Source organism: Taudactylus pleione, unplaced genomic scaffold (genome assembly GCF_031769625.1).
Source record: "Taudactylus pleione unplaced genomic scaffold, aTauple2 ptg000145l, whole genome shotgun sequence".
Classification (NCBI taxonomy): Eukaryota; Metazoa; Chordata; class Amphibia; order Anura; family Myobatrachidae; genus Taudactylus; species Taudactylus pleione.
This window is the reverse complement of record NW_028284547.1, coordinates 5,500,058-5,523,924: the sequence shown is the minus strand read 5'-3', so window position 1 is coordinate 5,523,924 and position 23,867 is coordinate 5,500,058. Positions and strand designations below refer to the sequence as shown.

The window sequence follows — 23,867 nt, the reverse complement described above, 5'->3', positions numbered from 1 at the left end:
TAATAATTTTAAATGACAGGGTCATATTTCTTATGTTTATTTAAATATATATCATTTTCCTAATATAATAAAACTCTATTATTCTAAAAGTAGATGCAATCTAGTCAATTTTGTGCTCTTTAAAAAAATTTTTTTCCTTATAGGACATATAAGGAGCAGGATTCCCACTAAAAATATAAGAAGACGTTGTGGAAAGTGACTTTTTCTCTGATCAAGCAAAATAAAAACATTTTGTTTTCTACTGGAGGATTCAAAAAATCTACTTTCATTTTCTGAATAGCAAAAACATTTACAGCTAATTTCTTATCTAATACACGATGAGTCTCACAGGAGAGAAACCGCATCTGTGCTCTGAGTGTGACAAAGGCTTTACATATAAATCACTGCTTCTCAGACATCAGAGGATTCACACAGGGGAGAAACTGCATCTGTGCTCTGAGTGTGACAAAAGCTTTACATGTAAATCAGAGCTTCTCAGACATCGGAGGATTCACACAGGAGAGAAACCATTTACATGTTCTGAATGCAGCCAATGCTTTTCCCAAAAGTCATCTCTTCTTACACATCAGAGGATTCATACACGAGAGAAGCCATTTACATGCTCTGAATGTATCAAGTGTTTTACACAACAATCAAATCTTCTTAGACATCAGAGGAGTCACAGAGGAGATAAACCATATAAATGCTCAGAATGCAGCAAGTGTTTTAGCACTAAGTCAAATTTTGTTACACATCAGAGGATTCATACAGGAGAGAAGCCATATAAATGCTCTGAATGCAGCAAGTATTTTACCACCAAGCATGAGCTTGTTATACATCTGAGGATTCACACAGGTGAGAAGCCGTTTAAATGCTCTGAATGTAGCAAATATTTTACCAATAAAAAACATCTTGTTATACATCAGAGGATTCACACAGGAGAGAAGCCATATAAATGCTCTGAATGCAGCAAGTGTTTTACACAACAGACATCTCTTCTTAGACACCAAAGGACTCACAGTAGAGATAACCCCTATATATGATAAGAAGTTAGCAAAGGATTTACTAGAAAGATAATACTTATTAATCAAACAATGAGTTACTATAATGGTCTGAATATATCATGTGTTTCATGATAACTTGTATCACTTCCTGTTTATATGTTTGTCTGCATTTATAGAACAAGCATACAAAATAATTCCATTTAATACAAACATGTAAATATAGAAACATACATACAATAAATAGTGTTAATGCAATTCCTTCTGTTTTCACAGTTGTCTATGCCTTGCTATCCTTAAATGAGCACACACAGTTATATTTGTAAAGATGTTGCATGATTTTAGTAAATCCATGTATGCATATTTTTTTATTATTTTTATTGCACATATTTTTCCACATACAACCATTAAGCATTTGTCATTCATTTTTTTTGCAGTTATAACAAAATCACAGTTACAATTTATAATCTTAGTTTAATTTAATATTATCTACATAACATTTTTCAGGTTGGAGAGTTTTCACTATTCTCAACATAGCCCTTTTTTGTCCCAATTTGATTTTACATAATCCCCAGTACATTTCATCCAATCACAGCAAAGCATTCTCTAATTTTCTTTTGGATTAGCATAGCTAATTTTTTTAAATATCCTCCAGAGATTTTAAAAAATACTTTCCAGAGTTTCTTTCCTTCTGGACTGTGCCTCTACCCAGTCCATACGAAAGATAGTAGAGCTTATCTAGAACAGAGACATTGGGGGACTCAGTGGCTGAACTCATGTCTGCAAAATTGATTTTATTTTTGCAGCTGCTGAAATTGCTAAAAGTATTTTCCGATTTCCCAGTATACAGTATATCCATTACCCTTTAGCATTATAATAAATAAAGCCTTCTCTGGATTCATCGGGAAATCTTTTTCGACATTTAAATTTATAAACCTTGTATTATTTTCCAGAATTGCCTTATTATTGGACAGTACCAAAAATAATGGGTTAAGTCCCCACAATTTGTAAATTTACAGGAAGTTGATAATCCCATCTCCCTTCTTCTAGGAGAAGATAGATATACCCTGTGACATATTTTAAAAACATTTCCAAGAATATCAGCAATGGAAGTGATTTGTTTACTTTATTTAGTTCACCATATAACGTATCCAATGTCATAAACGGAAATCTCTCCCTCCATCTGCCAATTCCAGTTGTGATCTCTTTAATATCAACCAGTTCTCTTATAATAGAATTATAAAATTAAATTGCTTTTCACTCTAGGCTATTATGTAATAAAGTTTTATCTAGACTTCCAATTTCTTTCACCCAAAGTTTGAATTACCCTCTTTACATAGTGTTGGCCTTGAATAAATGCTAGATTAGGAGCTATAATCACTTTGTATTCCTCTCTTACTTGCCTATAAGATTAATGTTTCTTATATTGCATGTCCACAAGTTGTCCTTTACTTCTTAACCCCTCCCTCCTCCACTGGGCAAAAGGGTATAAAGCTGCTCCCTCCTGGAATTTTGGATTCTTTAATAAGTATTGAGATAGTAGGGTGTATTTTTATTCTACTTCTCAACAAATACCATGTTCTTATAGTGGACATTAATAAAGGATTTTTTAGATTATCCCGGTCTACCTTTTATTTTTTAGCATGAAGAAATGTTGACAACTACATATTTGAAAGGAATGAGCCCTCCAAGGAGGAATGGACATATTTATCTCTATCATGCAGCCAGTCTTTAATGGAGCACAGCTGCACTGAGAGGCTATACCATTCCAAATTTGGAAGATTCATTCCTCCCTTTATCATAGGTTGCTGTAATTTCTGTATGCTGATTCTTCCTTTTTTACCTTCCCTTGTAAATCTACCAAATAAGCTATTGATCTTATCTGTGTCACTTCTGTTTATTATCACTCGGAGTAACTGTATTGGGTACAATACATGCTGGAAGGATACCTTTATGATAAGGTCAACTTGCCCCATAAAAGAAATAGGGAGATTTTTCCATCCTTGAAGTTCATTTTCACATTTTCTTTATAACAGGCTTTAAATTCATGTTATAAAATAAACCTAGGTCCTTCAGAATTTTTACCCCTAAATTAGTTATACATTTGGAGGTTCACCTTATAGTTAGGTCCCCTGCTCATGTTGGGTTTCTAAAGCCCATCTTAAGATACATTGCCACTGATTTGTCTAATTTTATTGAAAATCCTGATGTTCTACCAAATTATGACAATGTATGCAACAATAGTATTTGGGAAAGTCTTAGATTTGGTATATACAGTAACATGTCATCTGCAAAGGTGATTATTTTAATCTCACTTTATCCAGCCACAATGCCCTTCAGGACTGACCAGTTCTGCAAATAACATAACATAGAGTCCAACACTAGATTGAACAAAATTGGAGAGAGTGGGCATCCCTGATGTGTGCCAATATTCATTGTTACTTTTTTGCTCTTATTACCATTAATTAGAATAAATGTACTAGGGGATTCATATAAGAATTGAATGAATTGTATAAACTTTTCCCCAAATTCTCTAGAACTTGTATCACTTCTATATGTTTACATGTGAGGACATTTTTATTTTCTGATTGTGACAAGTGTTTTATATAAATCAATCTTGTTGAAGACAGGTAAATAGAAACATCTGTAGTTGATCTGCTGCCACAGTGTAATAAATAATATGTATGGGGAAAACCCACAAAATTGCCTGAAATGATTATTTATCTTTTTGAAATGTAATTTGCCACTATCATGGCATAAGGCGCTGCTACTAGTGACACCTAATACTGTACAACACAGCAAACAAGAGAGAGAAGAGCAATTTTCCTGGAATATTGCACTGGTTTAAAACATAACTTTATACATTTCTTTATAAAAGTAAGATTATCCATATTGACAAATATTAGCAAAATAATAGAACATAAAAATAGTAAAGAAAGGGACAAATAGGTATAAGGAATTGATTAACATAATCAATGGAACTGTTGCAAGTGTTGATTGTGCTTCCGAAGTTGTAACTGATCTCTGTAATATACAGCAGTCCTGCTCATACAGGTACTGGGACTAGTAGAAGAAAGAGCTTTCTATCCATTTAAAAGTTTCACCAGCTCCTCTCAGGACTGTAATTCCTTCTATGGGTAACAGTGTAAGATAAAACTATAAATAAGGTGTCTTGTTTCCTCCAGTATATATGTATATATATATATATATGTGTATATATATATATATATATATATATATACACGTACATATGCACACACACACACACACTGGAGGAAACAGTGTATATATATATATATATATATATATATATATATTTATATATGTACATAGAGATATAGATATATAGATAACAATTGGAAGCAAACGGCAGCACTCAGGAGACTTGTCAAATGACTGATACGTTTATGTAATCATTTTACATGATACCACACCAACGATTCAGGACACAGAACGCTATATATATATATATATATATATATATATATTCCATAGACAATAAACCTTAAGGTTTCATATGTCCCATTGAAGCAGCTTAGACATGATCTGAAAATTCACAAAACCTAATGATTTTCTGCCACTCAAACTTCAAAAGCAATGAAATTACAATCATTAAGGCTGACGCCTTAATAGACGTGTTCCTTGTGCTATACATATATGGTATGCCATCACACCCTGTGGCTGATGGCAGATTCAGCACTCTCACAGAATGAGATTGCTGTCACTCACAAAATGGGGGACCTGCTAATTCACAGAATTGTGTGCTCATTGGAACACACACATGCAGTCTATGCAACTGAGGTTTGAGCAGTTATGTGGCTCCCACATCCCACTCAGTGCCCACAATCTTCCCATTTGATCACCAAAACAATCTTACTGGCTTCCAACATCCTTCTCACTGCATACATTTATCTCATTTAGAATACACCTTCAGCTCCCTTATTTTTAAAAATATCATACTCTGTCTATGCATGTACACTTTCTTCCCCTATATGCCTCCATGCTGCTATATATTCCCAAATCCCTACTGCTGTGTGGTCTCCCAACTGTGATAGTCTGTGTTCCCTCATCCGCACTAATGTTTTTCCCCAGCCGCAGCACCCTGCATCCGTGACTTCTCCACAGCCATGTTGCTGTCTTTCTCTCATCTGTGGCACTCTTTCTTCCTCCATCTGCACTACTCTGGTCCCCAACCATGCAACTCTGTCTCCCCCCAGCACCCGCACCACTATGTCTTCCTCCCCATCCACATCAATCTGTCTTCCCCAATCCCTAGTGCTTTGTGGTCTCTGCACTATGGTAATCTGCATTCTATCATTCGCACCAATCTTTCTTTCTCCATATGCACCACCCTGCATCCGTGTCACTTTGTTTCCTTCTGCACCACTGCCTTCCCCTAAGCCAAACAGCTGTCTTACTTTCCTCTATGGCATTCTTTCTTAATCCATTTGCAGCCCTCTGTCTCCCCAACTGTGCAACTCTGTCTCCTCCCCCCACCTGCACTACTCTGTCTTCCTACCCATATTCACTAATCTGTCTTCCCCAATCCCTACTGTTGTGTGTTCTCTTATCTGTGCTAGTCTGTATTCCATTATCCGCACCAATCTGTGCACCCATCTGCACTGCTCTGTCTTACCATGTCCATGCCACTCTCTATCCCCATCCACACTGCTATCCTCTCAAACCATGCAACTCTATTTCCCCCATCCACACCACTATGTTCCACCCATCTGCATTGCTTTGTCAACCCCCCCTCTGTACTGCTTAACCCTCCCTCTTCTACACACATTTGTGTCTCACCTATCCATGCTGCTGTGTCTCCGCCCCCCATCCACACCACTTTTATCCCATCTGCACAGCTCTATTTTCTGCTTTCACCTCAGTTGCATATACTGCATGTGTGTATTCCAATGAGCACACAATTCTGTGAATTAGCAGCTCCACCATTTTGTGAGTGACAGCAATCTTATTCTGTGAGACTGCTGAATCTGCAGCATACAATATCTGTATTGCGCAAGGAACACGTCTATTAACGCATCAGGCTTAATGATCAGAATTTCATTGCTTATTTTAGTTTGAGTGGCAGAAAATCAATAGGTTTTGTGAATTTTCAGATCATGTCTAAGCAGCCATAATGGGACATATGAAACCGTAAATTTTTTTGTCTATGGAATTTCATAGCTTTTTTAAAATGTATTAACTAGCAGGGTTTGGATGAGCAAACCGGGCCACCTGCAGGGGAAAGGGCAACAAAATGGTACTCTAAAGCAGGTGGAAGAGGGGACAGCCACACAGGAGGTTGGTTTGGGAGGTGCAGAGAGCGAGACGGTTGTAGGCATGTAGTGTAGCGGCAGCAGCATTGCAACAAGCACAGGTCTCTGAGCCGGTCCTGGTTCTGGAATTACAGGGGGAAAAATGCAAAGAGCTCCCCCTGTATTTCCCAGAACCAGCATGCACTCCATCACAGGGTGGGGGTGATGCCACAGCCAGGGGAGCCCTTTCACTGGGCCCCCCAGCTTCAGCATCACCCCTGACCGCTAGTCAGCCCAGACCAGGGATCCCTGGGGAGTTGGGCCCCCCAATAAAGGGGTATCCCTCCTCAGGGCACCCCAGGCCCAGGCTAATAGCCCAGGGCTATCCCCGGCACCCCTGTGGGGTTTGTGCTGGCTTGATTGTGTATAGTGTGGTGAAGAATAAAATATAAATATTGTCTTTTGCAGTAGTACTACATGTCCCAGCAAGTCTACCCCGCATTCTGGTACTTGGTGAACCACAAGTAGCAGCAGGCAGGGCATTAAGGGCCTGCTGGCACCTATAGTACCCCTGCAAAAGAAATATTAAAATAAACAGACACCATTTTTAAAAGTATTTAGTATGCCAAACCATCACCTGGAGGGCAATGGCCTTTAAGCTCTTTTACATGGCCATCGCCCATCCCGGGCTTCTACTGCATCTTCACCTGGAGCGCGGCGGCCATTAAGCTCTTTTGCGCGGCCACTCCCCAGCCAGGGATTCCCAGCATCTTATGTCTTCAGCTGGTCTTCTCTCCAGCTCCCCAGCTAATGAACTAAATGGACGGGGCATGATGGCTCTATTTAAGCCAGCCGAGGGGCCGGGGTGATGACATTGCGAGCCATGATTGTCTCGAAGCGGCCATCTTTGAATTTTCAAAAATTGCGTTGGGGCGCCATTTTTGAAAAGGGCACGCTCAGTACTCACCATTGAATTCACAGGTGAGAACTGCTCATTGGCTGAGCGGCAGAAGGCTCGCTTCTCTCAGCCAGTGATCACTCCGCACCGGATTTCTGGACTAAAATGCTGGAATTCAGTTAGTAGTGTTCTTGTAGAACACTACTAAAGTTCGTGGGAATGGATATCTCCGTTTTTTTTTTCCAAGACCCTGGATTGTGTGCAGAGGACCTGATACATGCATAGGAGGAGGTGAGTATGAAATTTTTTTTTTACAGGTACCCCATTGGATAATCTACTGGAGAAGAGGAGAGATTGGCTTCAGGGATACTAGCTGAGTATGTGAGATAGTGTGTATGCATGTGTGAGTACATGTGTGTGTTCATGTATGTTTTAGTAAAATTATACATTTCTACTGTGTGTTGAGTGTTTTTTTTAATATTGCTTTTGCTGTGGAACTAAAAGTGCCAGCAAGCCCGTAATGCCCCGCATGCTAATACTTGTGGTTCTCTAAGTACCAGCATGCAGGGGAGGATTGCTGGGAACTGTAGTTCCACAGCAAAAGCCAATATTTATATTTTTAAATGCACCACAATATACATAATCAACCTGGCACCCACCACCCAGGGGTGCCGGGGATAGCCCCGGGCTATCAACCTGGGCGTGGGGTGCCCTGTGGAGGGGGATTCCATTATAGGATTCCCAACTCTCCAGGGCTCCCCAGCCTGGGCTGACTAGTAGTCAAGGGTGATGCTGCAGCTGGGGGCCTGGTGAAAGGGCTCCCCTGGCTGTGCTATCACCCCCCCACTAGAAGGAGTCCAGTGCTGGTTCTGGGAAATACAGGGGGAGCCCTATGCATTTTTCCCCCTGTATTTCAAAAACCAGGACTGGCTCAGAGCCCTGTGCTGGTTCCACTAAATACGGGGGACCCCTACGTTATTTGTCCCCCATATTTTGGCAACTAGGACAGGTTCTGAAAAGCCTGGTGCTGGTTGTGCTTAATACAGGGGACCACCACGTTGTTTGTCCCCTGTATTTAGCACAACCAGTACTTGGGGGGTGGAGCCACGCCATTTTTTTTAATTAAACTCAGGCAGCCAGTCTTGGTTGTGCTTAAATGCAGGGGACAAATGACTTAGGGGTGCCCCATATTTAAGCACAACCAACACCGGGCTAGTCAGAACCAGCCCTGGTTGTTAAAAAATGGGGGACAAATGATGTAGGGGTCCCCCGAAAGTTGTGCAACCAGCACGAGGCTGTGATCCGGTCCTGGTTCTGGAAATACAGGGGAAAAAATTTGTAGGGTCCCAGTGTATTCTCCAGGACCAGCAGTGGACTATTTCTGATGGGGGGCTGATGCCACAGCCTGGGGAGCCCTTTCACTGGGCCCCCCAGCCACAGAATCAGTCCTGACCACTAGTCATTCCAGGCTGGGAATCCATGAGGAGCTATTGACCCATCCAATAAATGGGTCCCCATCCTCAGTGCACCCCAGGCCTAGGCTGATAGCCCGAGGCTATCCCCAGCACCCCTGGGTGGTGGGTGCCAGGTTGATTGTGTGATGTGGTGCATTTTAAAGAATATTTTCTTCTGCAGGTGAACTACAGGTCCCAGCATGCCTCCCTGCATACTGGAACTTGAAAAACCACAAGTACCAGCATGCTGGGCTTTAGGGCCCACAGCCACCTGTAATGCACCTGTAAAAAATATATAAAACAACACAACACACTTTAATATTGCAATATTTTATTTTACAGGTCTTCACCTGGGGGACGGCAGCCTTTAAGCTCTTTTATTTGGCTCCACCACCACAGGGCTTAGGCCTCTTCACCTAGTGGGCGCCAACCTACCAGGGCTTCAGGGACTTTGCCCGGCAGGCACCAACTTGCCAGGGCTTTGGCATCTTCGCCTGGTGGATGCCAACCCACCAGATCTTCGGCGTATTCACCTGGCGGGCACCTACCGCCAGGTCTTTGATGTCTTCACCTTGTGGGCGGCAACCAGTTTCAGCTATTTTTCATGGCAGCCGCCTACTAGGACTTCCGGCATCTTTGCTTGGTGGTTGCCAACCTGCCAGGGCTTTGGTGTCTTCACCTATTGGGTGGCAGCCTATGATAGCTCTTTTTCGGTGCTGCCTCCCACTTGAACTTCTGGTGTCTTCACATGATGGGCACCAACCCCCCAGGGCTTTGATGTCTTCACCTAGTGGGCGACATCCTGTGATAGCTCTTTTTCATGGCTGCCTCCCACTAGGATTTCTAGTGTCTTCGCCTGGAGGGTGCCAACCTGCGAGGACTTCAGCGTCTTTACCTGGGAGGCACAAACCTGCTAGGGCTGTTGCGTCTTTGCCTGGTGGGAGCCAACCTGCCAGGGCTTTGAAGTCTTCACCTAGAGGGCGGCAGCCTGTGTTAGCTCTTTTTCAAAACTGCCACCCAATAGGTCTTATGGCATCTTCGCACGGAGGGTGCCAACCCACCAGGGATTTGGCCTCTTTGCCTTCCGGGCACAAACCAGTTAGGGCTTCAGCATCTTCGCCTGGCAGGCACCAACCTGCCAGGGCTTCGATGTCTTCACCTAGTGAGTGGCAGCCTGTGTCAGCTTTCTTTTGTGGCTGCCTCCCACTAGGACTTCCGGCGTCTTCCCCATTTGGGCACCAACCTGCCAGAGCTTCAGTCTCTTCGCCTAGTGGGCATCAGCCTGTGATAGCTCTTTTTCAGTGATGCCTCCCACTAGGACTTCTGGTGTTTCTGTCTGAATGGCTCCAACCCGCCAGGGCTTTGGCATCTTCACCTGGCAGGAGCCAACCCACCAGGGTTTGATGTCTTCACCTAGTGGGCGTCAACCTGTGTAAGCTCTTTTTCATGGCTGCCTCCCACTAGGACTTCCGGCTTTTTCGCCTGGTGGATGCCAACCCACTAGAGCTTTGGCGTCTTCACCTGGCGGGCGCCGAATCGCCAGAGCTTTAACATCTTCACCTAGTGGGTAACAGCCTGTGTCAGCTCTTTTTCATGGCTCCTGCCCACTAGGACTTATGGTGTCTTCACCTGGTAGGCGCCAATCTGCCAGGTATTCGGCATCTATACCTGGTGGGCACCAATCCACCAGGGCTTTGATGTCTTCATCTACTGGGTGGCAGTCTCTGTCAGCTCTTTTTCATGGCTACCTCAACTAGGACTTCTGGCATTTTTGTCTGGCAGATGCCAACCTGCCAGGGCTTTGGCTCTTTAATATGCAATATTTTATTTTACAGGTATTCACCTGGGGGACAGCGGCCTTTAAGCTCTTTTATGTGGCCACCACCACCCCAGGGCTTAGGCCTCTTCGCCTGGTGGGCACCAACCTACCAGGGCTTCGGCATTATTGCCTGGTGGATTCCAACTCACCAGGGCTTCGGCATATTCACCTGGCGGCCACCAACCCGCCAGGTCTTTGACGTCTTCGCCTAGTGGACGGCAGCCTGTGTCTGCTCTTTTTCATGGCTGCCACCCACTAGGACTAATGGCATCTTCACAGGGTGGGCGCCAACCCGCCAGGGCTTTGGCTTCTTCACCAGGCTGACACAAACCCACTAAAGCTTCAGCATCTTCGCCTGGCAGGCACCAACCTGTGAGGGCTTCGATGTCTTCACCTAATGGGTGGCAGCCTGTGTCAGTTCTTTTTCGTGGCTGGCTCCCACTAGGACTTACGATGTCTTTGCCTGGTGGGTCCCAACCTGCAAGGGCTTCGTTGTCTTCACCAAGTGGGCAGCAGCCTGTGATAGCTTTTTTTCGGTGATGCCTCCCACTAGGACTTCTGTTGTCTTTGCCTGGAGGGCACCAACCCGCCAGCGCTTCGACGTCTCCACCTAGTAGTCGACATCCTGTGTCAGCTCTTTTTCATAGAGTTTCATAGCTGCCACCCACAAGGACTTATGGCGTCTTCACCAGGCGGGCACCAACCCGCCAGTGCTTCAGCATCTTTGCCTGGTTGGACTCAACCTGCCAGGGCTCGATGTCTTCACCTAGTGTCTGCAGCCTGTGTCAGCTCTTTTTCATGGCTGCCTCCCACTAGTACTTTTGACATTTTCGCCTGGTGGATGCCAATCTGCCAGTGCTTTGGCATCTTTACCTGGTGGGCGCCATACCGCCAGAACTTCAACATCATCACCTAGTGGGCATCAGCCTGTCAGCTCTTTTTCATGGCTCCTGCCACTAGGACTTATGGCGTCTTTGCCTGGTGGGTGCCAACCATCTAGGGCTTCAGCATCTTTGCCTGGTGGGAACCAACCTGCTAGGGCTTTGGCATCTTTACCTAGTGGGCGACAGCCTGTGTCAGCTCTTTTTCATGGCTCCTGCAACTAGGACTTATGGCATCTTTGCCTGGTGGGTGCCAACCTGCTAGGGCTTCAGTGTCTTTGCCTGGTGGGTACCAACCTGCTAGGGCTTTGGCATCTTTACCTAGTGGGCGACAGCCTGTGTCAGCTCTTTTTCATTGCTGCCACCCACTAGGACTTATGGTATCTTCGCCTGTTGGGTGCCAACCCAGCAGAGCTTCACACATTTTCAGCTGGTGGCCACCAACCTGCTAAGGCTTTGGAGTCTTCATCTGGTGGGTGACAACCCACCAGGGCTTCAACATCTTCACCTAGTGGGCAGCAGCATGTCAACTCTTTTTCATGGCTGCCACCCACTTGGACTTCCAGCATTTTTGCCTGGCAGATGCCAACCCACCAGGGATTTGGCTTCTTCGCCTGGTGGGTACCCACACACCAGGGATTCTGGCATCTTCACCTGGGGGGCGAAGATGCCAGGGCTTCTGTGGTCCTCTTCAGGAAAATCAAAGATGGCAGCCATGAGCCAATCACGGCTCACAACGTCATCATCTGTGCACCAGGCAGCTGCAGGACTTGCACCTGTTCAGGTGTTGGCAGCGGGCCAGGATCCACGCTGCCTACAACATCTGAGACCTGCCACTGCTGATGTCCCTGCCACCACTACCATTGTTTTTTTACCAGTGCTGCTACCACCCACAAATGATGACCATCTTGCTACACCCAAGTGAAGCCACTATGACTACACCTGCTGGAGTCACCTACTATGGCTGCGCAACAAGTTGAGAAGTTCTATTTTTATAATGGCACATTCTTGAGGTAATAGCTTTAAAACTGTAATTTTTTAATTTACCTGAACCCCAAAAACACATACCCGGGCACAATAGCTACCTAATAAAACAAACCCCAAGTCTAAATTCCACCCCTACCCTGATTTTTGCATTCAAAAAAATCCCCCATAGATTATAGCATACAAGGATTCATAAATGAGACTGTCAGAAAAAAGTGACAGTTGGAGCTTTAGATTACTCCCAAATCCTCATTTTTTATGTTTTTACCCTGACATTTGGCATGCAGCACCATGCGACAGTTCTACCCAGCCTGGCCAAATTTCAGATCCGTACCTCCTATAACTTTTGAGGTGTAGCTCCTTAAACACCCTGACCCCCCTTTAGAATTCTCTATGGAGAAATCCATTTTTTAGATGCAGCCTTAATATAAGGGCACGACTGTGCCCTTATAATATATGTATTATAAGTTGTGCCCTTATATTATTACTGAACCAAAACAATGAAAATCTACATAGAAAATTCTGGAGGGGGTCACGATATTAAAGGGCTGCACCTCAAAAGCTATAGAAGGTACCAAGCTGAAGTTTGGCATTGGCAGATAGAATTGTCAAAATTTGGCAAGGTGCTGCTTGCTAAATTTCAGGGCAAAAACATAAAAAATTAGGATTTGGGAGTAATCAAAATTATCAACTGTCATTTTTTCTGACTCTCAGTTAGGACCACTTTTCTGCTGTTCTCTATGGGGGATTTATGGGAACATATAACTTAGGTTAGGGGGTGAATTAAGACTTGGGGTTTGATTTATAAGGTAGCTATTGTTCCAGAATAGGGCCTTTTTGGGTTCAAGTAATTGAGAAAGTTACAGTTATTAAACTATTACCTCACAAATCTGCCATTACAGAGATAGAAAGTTTAAATTCCTTGCAAAGCCTCAGTAGGAACCTTTAGCAGGTGTACTCAATGTGGCTTCACTTGGGTGCACCAAGTAGTATGTCCTCTGCAGGTGGTAGCAGGGGCCAGGACCAGAGGGAAGGAAGCTGGCATTTGTGATGCCAGGACCCAGGAGAAGGTAGTGGGTAATAGCATCTGCTAACACTTGCGGGAGAAAGCAGGTGGTGGTGGTGGCCATTAGTGGCCAAGGTAGTGGGCAGTAGGACCCAGGGGAGGCATCTGGCATCTGTTGCAGATGCAGGCTTCAAGCATGCATATGTGTGTAAAAAGATTTTAATTTGTAAAAAAAAAACGGCATGCCCCTTGCCCCAACTGAGCAACCAGTACTGGACTTCTAGTGACCCAGAACTGGTTGTGCAAAATAAGGAGGACAAATTACATTGGTGTCACCTGTATTAAGAACAACAGGCTAATCCAAACCAGTCCTGATTGCCAGAATACAGGGAATAAATGACCATATTCAGTGCAACCAGCACTGGGCTCTGAGTTGGTCCTGGTTCTGGAATTACAAGATAAAAAAAGCATAGGGTACCAATGTATTTACCAGAACCAGCACTGGACCATTTCTAGTGGGAGCTGATGCCAGAGCCAGGGGAGCCCTTTCACCAGGGTCCCCAGCTAGTCAGCCCAGGCTGGGATCCATGGGGAGCTGGGGGCCCCCCAATAAAGTGTTACTTCTCTTCAGGGGACCCCAGGCCCAGGCTGATAGCCTGGGGCGATCCCTGGCACACCTGGGCATTGGGTGCTGAGTTAATAGTGTAGTGTGGTGCATATTAAAGTCCCAGTAAGCCTCCCCACATACTTGTATTTGGAAAACCACAAATACAAGCAAGCAAAGGATTAAGGGATTGCTGGTAGCTTTACTATTCCTACAAAAGAAATATTGAAATAAAACAGAGACACATTTTTTTAATATTGTTCTTGTCTGCAGCTTTAAGTGAAAGATGGCAGCCTGGAGAGGGGGACCATTTTACTGGGGGGTCCCCAGCTCCCCAGGGATCCCTAGCATGGACTGACTAGTGGTCACGGTTAGTGCTTTGGCTGGGGGGCCAAGTCAAAGAGCTCCCCTGGCTGTGGCATTAGCTCCCTGCTATTAAAAGTCCAGTGCTGGTTTTGGATAATACAGGGGGACTTTACTAATTTTTATCCCCTGTATTTCCAGGACCAGTTCCAAATCAGAGCTCAGTGATGGTTGCGCAAAGTATGGGGGACCCCTACATTGTTTGTCCCCCATATTTTGGCAACCAAGGTTGGTTCTGACTAGCCTGTTGCTAGTTGTGATTATGTACAGGGGAGTCCTATGTTATTTGTCCCCTGTATTTAAGCACAACTAGCATGGGCACTTAACAGCCTGGGGCTGGTTCTGCTTTTGCGGGGGTCATTTCACACAATCAACCCATCACCCACTGCCTAGGGGTGCCGGGGATAGCCCCATGCTATCAGCCCAGGCCTTGGGTGCCCTGGAGAGGGGGACCCTTTTATTGGGCCAGGAGGTCCCCAATTCCCTAGGGATTCCCAGCCTGGGCTGATTGGTGATCAGGTTTGATGCTTTGGCTGGGGGACCTAGTGAAAGGGCTCCCCTGGCTGTGGCATCAGCCCTCCACTAGAAAAAGTCTGGTGGTGGTTCTGGAAAATATAGGGGAACCCTATGCAAATTTTCCCACTGTATATACAGAACCAGAACCAGATCAGAGCCCAGTGTTGGTTGAGTAAAGTAAAGTGACCCCTACTTTGTTTGTTCCCTATATTTTGGCAATCAGGGCTGGTTCTGAGATTGATGGAACAGGAGAAAATATTCACACATCATAACACTGCATAGACCGCTCTGGGGAACAGTACGAGTGCTGGCTTTATTTATAGGGGTCTGAAAAGGTTAGTCACCATGAGTCAGCTTTATGCATGTGCACAAACAACTTGTTTGTGCCCCCCAATACTGACTGGACATATAGATAAGACAAACATATGACATTATGATGCATATTCTTGTTGTGTTCCTCGCCTGCCATCTTCGTCAACATCTTCTATCTTGTTATCATCAGACTGTCCAAGTATTTTATCTTCTCTATTCAAGACTGTATAGTGAACAACATGTTTTTCTGAAACTTCAAACTTATGTAACTCTTAAAATCACTCTTAAAGCGACATACACATAGATAGAGCATTTAATAATCTAAGCATTCCATGCTAATATTTCCCTCTTATTATCAAATGATCTATCTGTCAGTAGAAATGTCCATGTTTCTTTAGTAACTCCTTCTGGAGCCTTTTGATGTTCTTGTTGTTCCTCATCTTTCTTTGGCCTTTATGACTTTTGTTTCCTGCATATCAGTTACCTACAATAACCAGCATATGACCTTATAGTGCCTATGTTATCCACATGTTATCCTAAGGACCACATATAGATAGAGAAAAATATCATTCAGCATGTATCATTGGTGTTTATCATAGGAACTATTCTTACTGTTGCTTGAAGGTCAATCATGCCAGGAGGAAAGATCGAGGAATCAGGTATCTGGACATCGGGGATTAGAGTATAGGCCCCCCTCATATGTAACTCCCAGGTGTTAATGAGACCTCTCCTGGGGTGCGGAGTCTAGTCCACCTGATGGTATTCACCAGTGACCCCTCCAAGCAGGATATGGGCTTTGCTGCACCAAGTGAACAGGACGTGGCCCCCAAGATTGGTACCTGGAGCAAACACTGAGTATAATGCAGGAGGACTATACCTTCTTGTGTTGAGGGTTAATTCAGAATTCTTGATCTTCACTTATTTCACTCAAGCAAGAGCGCTTCTGCTCATCTTCTTTAGTTATGTAGTAAGTTGCTTGATCACTCTATCTCCATTGTTCACTTCTTATGGTGCGATGCTGTGAACCCAAGTGTCTCTTCCTTCCAGCTTTACTGCAGTAGGTGTAGTCTGCAACACCTGAAATGGGCCTTCGTATCGAGGTTCAAGTGCCCTTCTCACATGTCTTTTGAAATACATCCAGTCCCCTGGACTCAATGAATGAGTACTGTCATCAGAGTCTGGATCTGGAATGGAAGAGAATACTTGACAATGGAGGTTAGTTAAAGCTTTACACATTGCTTTTACATAAGCAGTTAAATCTTCATAGTTAAGCTGTAACTGCTGAGGGAAGTAACACCCTGTCTTAGGTACTGTATCAAAGCTTATGTGTCTTTACAGAGTTGGTTCTAATAGAGAACAAAACTGTTGGTAGACATTGTAATACTGGGTCTTGCAATACTGCATTCTTTACTGCTGTACATGCATAAGCAATGATCTTTATTTCTGGTGTCTGTTTCTTGGTAGGGGCCTGTATCTTTACAATTGCTTCTTTCTGATGTTAGTTCAAGGGCAATGAATAGCTGATTAATCAAAGTTGCATGCTTGATATAATTTCTGGTTTCTTCAGGTAGGGACAACTTTGTGGATCTCATACCTGGAATTTCTGTAGAGGTTTGGCTGTTTGTCCTTCTGCCAAGATTCAAGCTTCCTTGAGTAAACACAATTCTTCTTCTTGTGCTGAGCACTATGGAGGTAGTGCTGTATAAGTTAAGATGTCTGTGTTTGAAGTAGGGATGTGCAGTCTCGGTTTTACTCGGATTTACTCGGTTCTTATCGCCACTTTACCGCAAATTCAGATTTATTTTATTGGCTATCCAAAACACATGATAGGCGACAGCCAATAAAAAGATCTGAGTAAATCCGAGTAAAACCTAACCCGCTCACCCCTAGTTTGAAGTGTCTGTATATCCTGTGTATATGCTCCCATTAACATAGTATCTGGAGCCATCTACATTCAGGATTCTGTAAAGGAGTGTCCATTACATGATGAAGAGCCCTGACTTTAACTTACATAAGAGCTAAACAATCATGATGAGGGAAAAAAGTATGTATATTTTCTTTACTACCTTTACTGACAACTTCTGACAATTTCTTCCTCCTTATTACATGATCTGTCTTCATCTGTAATCTCAGTACCTTCTTCCTTATCCCATGATTCAACTTCATCTGTACTTTTTCCTGTTTGAGGGATCATTTCACAGGCTCATTTCCCCTCTTATGAATCATTGATAGGAAGGTGAGTCACTGGATTGAAAACTTGTGCATCTTAAGATGGTTACATGAGATGTGCTTAACAAAGCTACTTCATACCTGGCTAAACTTACAGTGGACAGGTGCTTGGTTCGTTCTTGACCAATTACTGTATAAGGTCTTGAAATACTTCTGATTTTTCAACTTTACTTAATTTACATGATGCATTTTCTTCAGGTCAATGGATACTGTCTTATTGATACTGGGAGAGTATTTGGCTTTAGGGTAAGTTTGGACAAGCTGTACTGCTAGAAGCCCAACATTGTCTTTTCTTTTGTAGCATATCTTACTTCGGACTTTCATTCCAGTAATACTGTAGCTTGTGGGGGTCTCTGCTGAGAATAATATACAGCTGCAGTCAACTGTTCATCCTGTTTCTTTTTTTAAAACCTGAAGTTAGTATTACTCTGTCCGGAGTGTACTTAATACATACTTCTTAACTTGAATATTACTTCTGCTCCCAGTAGGTTGACTTGGACATTTAGGTGAAATCAAAAACTTAATTGGTACCTGTAGTTGCTCAGATCCTATCTTCATTAGTACAGGCTCACATTCTTGTAAGTTCGCTTCACTTTCTTCAAGTCCAGTCACTGTTAAACTTTATTAGATAATAGATTGTTTGGTACCTCCTCTTCATCATAGGCTAGTTCACTTTGCTCCGCTCTTCATTAAACATTCACACTGCTTTCCAATAGGTAAAGTCATTGCTTCATTTCTTTTTGCTTCATGCTTGTCTTGATGAATTGTGGTCAGCAGTATAAAGTGGGAGGTACAAAGGAGTGCCTACATCCTATGCTTGGGTTCTTCTCTGTTCTTCCTGCCATTTTTTGTATTTGTCACAATCACTTTTCATGTGACCTCTTTTTCTGCAGAAAAAACATAGCCCCCATTCCTTCATTTTATTTGCATCAAAAGGAATCCTTCTCTTGGTGTTTTCAGTAGGATCTCTGCATCTTGTCTTGTCTTGTACCACATGCACTATTATTTTCTGTGCTGCAGTCTTTCCTCTCTGTCTGTTATTTTTATCTCGCTCTCTGTCTTCTATACTCTCCACTACTTGAAGTACAGAGGGAACTTCCAATGTTCCTGCTTCTGGTTCTATTGGATATGATTGTCCACATAGTTTCAATAATCGAGTCTTACACTTCTTTTCACGTTGCGGATCTGTCATGAGGACATCATCTTCAGGTGTTTGTGTAGACTGGTCATGGTATTGCTTTAGGTTTTGTTCGATGTTAGGTGCTGCTGGAGCGAGATTCCCTTTTTTCTTTGCTGTTTCAATTGTAGTTTCTCTGTCGTTTGTCGCCTATATCATTTGGTTATTCTTGTTATGGGGGTCTGGCGCGAACAAAGCCACTATATCTTGCATACCGGACAATGTACAGGGTCTGTGTTGCTCTTGAGTTCCTTCCAAGTCTCCTGCTTCATCAACAACACATTGGTCTTGGGTAGGACATATTGGAGGCACTTCATCTGGTGGTGGTTCTGGTGTGCCCGTGCTTATTGCTGTCATATCAGCTAGAGCTTTCTCTGACGCTGCCATTAGCTCTCGTTGCAATCTCTTGCTTTCTGATATTGTCAGATGTAGCTGTTATCTCTATATCTCAGATTATCAATTCAAATAGTCCTAAAAAAATACAATGAGCTTCTAAGCTTTAACTAATAACGTGACTTTGCGATCATCTGAAGCATCCTTTAGCAGCACACAGCTAAACAAAACCATAGCTATCGTCTGTACAGTATATCCTAAATAAATTTCTTTCTGCTCAAAAATGTCTAAACCTCAAAAATGTCTAAACCTTGATCATTAACTTTATAAACTTTTACTTCTCTTTGGTCGACCATTCTTTAATAAAACATTAATCCTGTACGTACTTTACATTTTCTATAATTAAAACCTTTTCCTTATTCTGCATTCCAGTCTTAAATCTGCATTATCTGTGCTATATTTAAAAGAATGCAAAAAGTGACATACCTTCCTTATCTGTGGTCGTGCATTCACGTATTAAATATGATGTGCACAGCCACAAAAACTTTTAATAATTTCTTATCTTATATCAACAGCTTGGCTGTTGACGTGACTTAGTCACTCCCCCCCTCTCTTTCTGCTAGCCGCTTCTTATAGTCAATTTCTTTAGCAGCATTTGGGGGAGACAGACTACCACTTGCTCGCAGGATTATTCAACATTATGCAATTGCATTCTAATAGAGATACCTTTCTTATACATATAGATTACTGCCAGATAAACATACATTAAAACCTTTGTCAATTACTGTTTACGTTTTTTAAAACAACTATTACTTTTAATTGTGTATAATGCTTGTTCTAAGTATCCTTTCTCATGGATTTCAATTTCCTATTGCGTAGGCTGTGTCTTACTTCCCCTCACTGAGTTTGTGCACAGTCATGTTGGGGGGAAATCTATGTAACGCATGTATCGCTGTACATCTGGGTGTCTTGCTGGTGGTATAAATGCATTGTGGTGAAGGGGTATTTGGAGCATACATATCTGATGCTATTAACAACTAGCACCCCTGATCAAAATCTGCCACATTTTAATCGGGGCCAGTCTACTCGTAACTGACATCCATCATCATGGGCTTGAAGTCCCTTTGGAGTCCACTCTCTACTGTGACTTTCCCTCTGCCTGTGTCCCCCCCCTTTGGAGTTTGCCATGGACACACACAGGGTGCTCTGTGACCCATGAGGTGCCTGTGGTCCGGATAATTCAACAGACCACTGGTGTAGGGATCGAATCAGGTCAGCAACACATGAGGCACCTCTCGTCTGGATACTTAGCCTGGAGCCAAGGCAGCCCCATGGGTGCCGCCAACCCTTTCATCCCGACCACAGATTCTGGACAAATCAACAGAGGCAACCCATTGGGCAACATCACCCTTTTGGTTGCAGCCATGGGATATTGATCAGCAATGCATGACGTGCCTCTCGTCCAGATACTTAGCCCGGAGCCAAGGCAGCCCACCCGGTGCAACCACTCCCCACTTGCTGCTGACTCTCGGGACCAAAAACCTGCTTTCTTTGGAATATGGCCAGTATTCCTCTTAAAGCTTGGTGCCTTCCTTATCCTTCATGATTTGCAGGGTTTTTTCAAACCGTCTGGTTGCCTACTTGTAGGGGTTCTTTCAAACCATCTGGTTGCCTACTTGTAGGGGTTCTTTCTAACCATCTGGTTGCCTACTAGTGTTGTGCTGTTCTTGGTGAGGACACATACTGCTTTTGCACTGTGGTAGTTGCAGTGTCGGGACACATACTGGTTTTGTGCTCTGGTAGTCACAGTGTCAATCTGATATATTCTTTACTGTGCACAGTTCATGGAAGGCAACTATTCAGGGGTCTGCCACCCCCCCACTAATGTACTTTCGTTAACTGTAGCAGGTGTTGCTGATATGACAAAAAGCTAGCATCTACATGAGTAGCTATTCTGCCTCTAAAGCTCCTTTTTCCCCTTGCTTTGGTGGTATATCTATTAAGAATTCTCCCTAAGTTGTGTCTTCTGTTTTCAATATGTATTGTGGATTTTCTAAGTGTGTTTGTTCTGGCTAACATTACCCAGCAATATGTACGGTTGGTGCAATGAAATCTAAACAAACATATCATTAATTACGTAGTGCCTATACACTTATAAGTTCCTTCTAACTAGCATTAATTACTGTGTTTCCTTTGATCTAGCAATACTTTACAAACTATATCTAGCAGTCACATTTAAAACTTTTTAAACATCAAAACATTGCATGTACACTCTCCACAAGTTACTGTTAAACATCCCAATCACCACTTCCCCATATAATATCCCCAATCATTACTTTAAAATGTAAACACATATTGCATTTTGCATATGAGAGGTGATACTGGAAAAATGCCATAACTTGGCACTATTGCAATACAAATTTTTTTTTAGTTACTTATAACCCCATCTGCACAGCACAGGTAAGGATACTGAATGAGGAAGTGTGAGAATAGGTTTGAAGAAACATTTTAAGCATACACGCAAACATAAAACAGTAGATTCCAAACACATTGGGTTCTTTTTGGAATACCTGCTTATCCGGACCCACTGAACGCTCCCAGAGATCCCAAGGAGGAACCGAATAGAGTAAGAAGATGCAAATGCATAGCTTTCACTTACTCACCATGGATTAGGATTTCAGTTTGTCCTCGGCATCCCAGGAGATGATCTGTCAGTGGTTTCCAGATTTTGAGGTTTCCCGGCCGATGTCACCAGTTGTGAGCGTAGTTTTGAGAGCTGTACTACTTCCTTCGATGTATCTGGAATCAGCAGTAGCTTATGTTACAAGACAAAGCAAGCAGAATAACAGACAACCATGGTTAGAGAACAAATCTGACACATACAATGATGTAGTTACACATCATAACACTGCGTAGACCACTCTGGAAAACAGTACGAGTGCTGGCTTTATTTATAGGGGTCTGAAAAGGTTAGTCACCATGAGTCAGCTTTATGCATGTGCACAAACAACTTGTTTGTGCCCCCCAATACTGACTGGACATATAGATAAGACAAACATATGACATTATGATGCATATTCTTGTTGTGTTCCTCGCCTGCCATCTTCGTCAACATCTTCTATCTTGTTATCTTCAGACTGTCCAAGGATCTTCATCCTTGATAGTACTTTATCTTCTCTATTCCAGACTGTATGGTGAACAACATGTTTTTCTGAAACTACAATCTTATTTAACTCTTAAAATCACTCTTAAAGTGACATACACATAGATAGAGCATTTAATAATCTAATTAAGCATTCCACGCTAACACTTGTGTGGCTTGATTGACTCTTTGTATTCAAAACCTGTATTCCCATTCCATCGAGATCAAGGGTTTACCCTATTTGCAGTTTCTGTGTGTTTTTAGAAGCAATACTGATATTGAGGAGACTAATAAACAGCTTCAACTAATGATGGGAAAATTTATTGGAAGACGGTATCCTGAAAAAAAATTGGTGACAGCAAAAAATAAAGCTTTGTCTCATACACGTGAGTACCTTTTAGATACAAAATCCCCCCATAAAAAAAGGATAAATTCCCTTTGGTAAACAAATAAACTGTTAAAAGTAAGGCTACAAAAGTGAAAGCTCATGAATTTTGGCACATTATTACATCAGTCCCTGAACTTAAATATATAAAGATACCAACCTTGAGCCCAGTTACAGTAGAGGCAGGATTATTAAAAATGATATTGTTCATAGTGACATCACATGTTATGATAAGAACACACAAATGGCAAAAACTTTCCTCTGCCATAAGAAGGGGTATTATAAATGCTTAGGCTGTACTACATGTTCATACATGTGTATGGGGGAGTTTATTTTGGATCCCCATTCTGGCAAGAAATTCCCTATTAAGTGTTCTCTTACCTGTAATTCTACCTTTGTAGTGTATGTGATTTTCTGCCCATGTAGTTTATACTTCATTGGTAAAACTGAGTGTCAGTTTAAAATTCATATGGACTGATAGCAATCTGACATTTGGTCAGCTTTATAGACTGGTGTGAGTGAGCAGCTAGTTACTAGACAGTTTACAGTATAATACAGGATAATTGATCATGTTCCATTATCAGTCAGTGGAGGGAACAGAGCAAAAAAATTACTACAGTTGGAGTCAAGATGGATCCACCATCTAGATACAATATTCCCCATGGCCTCAACAAGTCTTTTGGATTAATTAATATCTTATGATTAATTTCTTATAATAAAATTAGACTTGTTATGTTATACTTGAATTTTCAGATTTAATGTTAAGGTTTTTCCATTTTTTTAGGTTTCTAGCCATTTTTCAATAGCTTGTGGTGTAATTTTTATATTTGATCACTAGATGGTGCTCTAGTATTTTGTTTTAGTATTTTAGGTATAAGCGTATGTCCCGTTATTTCGTGGGATATTCTGATAGTAAGTGTAGGACTAATATTTACATGGGTGTCAAGTTCTTTTTAAGGGCTACATTCATTATAAATTTTTTCAGTATATATACATGAACTGGGGATCTATACACTGTTTTTATGCACATTTATTAAGGTAATTCTTATGTTTTTTTAAGATTATGTTCTTTTAGATTATCTATTTCAATTATATTATGTTTGCAATGTTTGATATGTGTTTATGGCTATGCACTTGCAATTTATATAGCAGAGAGGCATCTGTTTGTGGTTGCACAACTGTATTTTGCATGTTTAAAGTTACCATGGTCCTGTGGCTGTTTCTGATTACAACGCTTCCGGTGCAATGGAGATGCCGCAGCTGGAGGACATGGAGGGCAGTGGACAGGCAAAGGGACCTGATTTCATTTGTTTTCATTGGGAGATTGGGGTAAATGGTTCTATACAACAAAGTTTATGCATATGTTATGTTATTGATGTTGTCCTGAGGAAGGGGATGCGGTCCCCGAAACATTGACCCAATAAATTTCCCTGGAATAGGGTTCACTTTGTGATTGATAAGACTCTGAGCAAAGCCTCTCTGCTTTCTTTGTTTTGTATATGTATATATATATATATATATATATATATCGC

General features: G+C 42.4%; 1 protein-coding gene across 1 annotated transcript in view; it reads left to right on the top strand.

Annotated features, from left to right (window-relative positions):
• The window catches only part of LOC148522652 (uncharacterized), a 281,599-nt gene that overhangs the window by 71,403 nt on the left and 186,329 nt on the right, over positions 1-23,867 (top strand). Inside the window, exons 6-7 of the mRNA XM_088473978.1 lie at positions 367-999; positions 6,249-6,251. Coding sequence (XP_088330104.1) covers positions 367-999; positions 6,249-6,251 — 636 coding nt within the window. The remainder of the gene's footprint in view (positions 1-366; positions 1,000-6,248; positions 6,252-23,867) is intronic.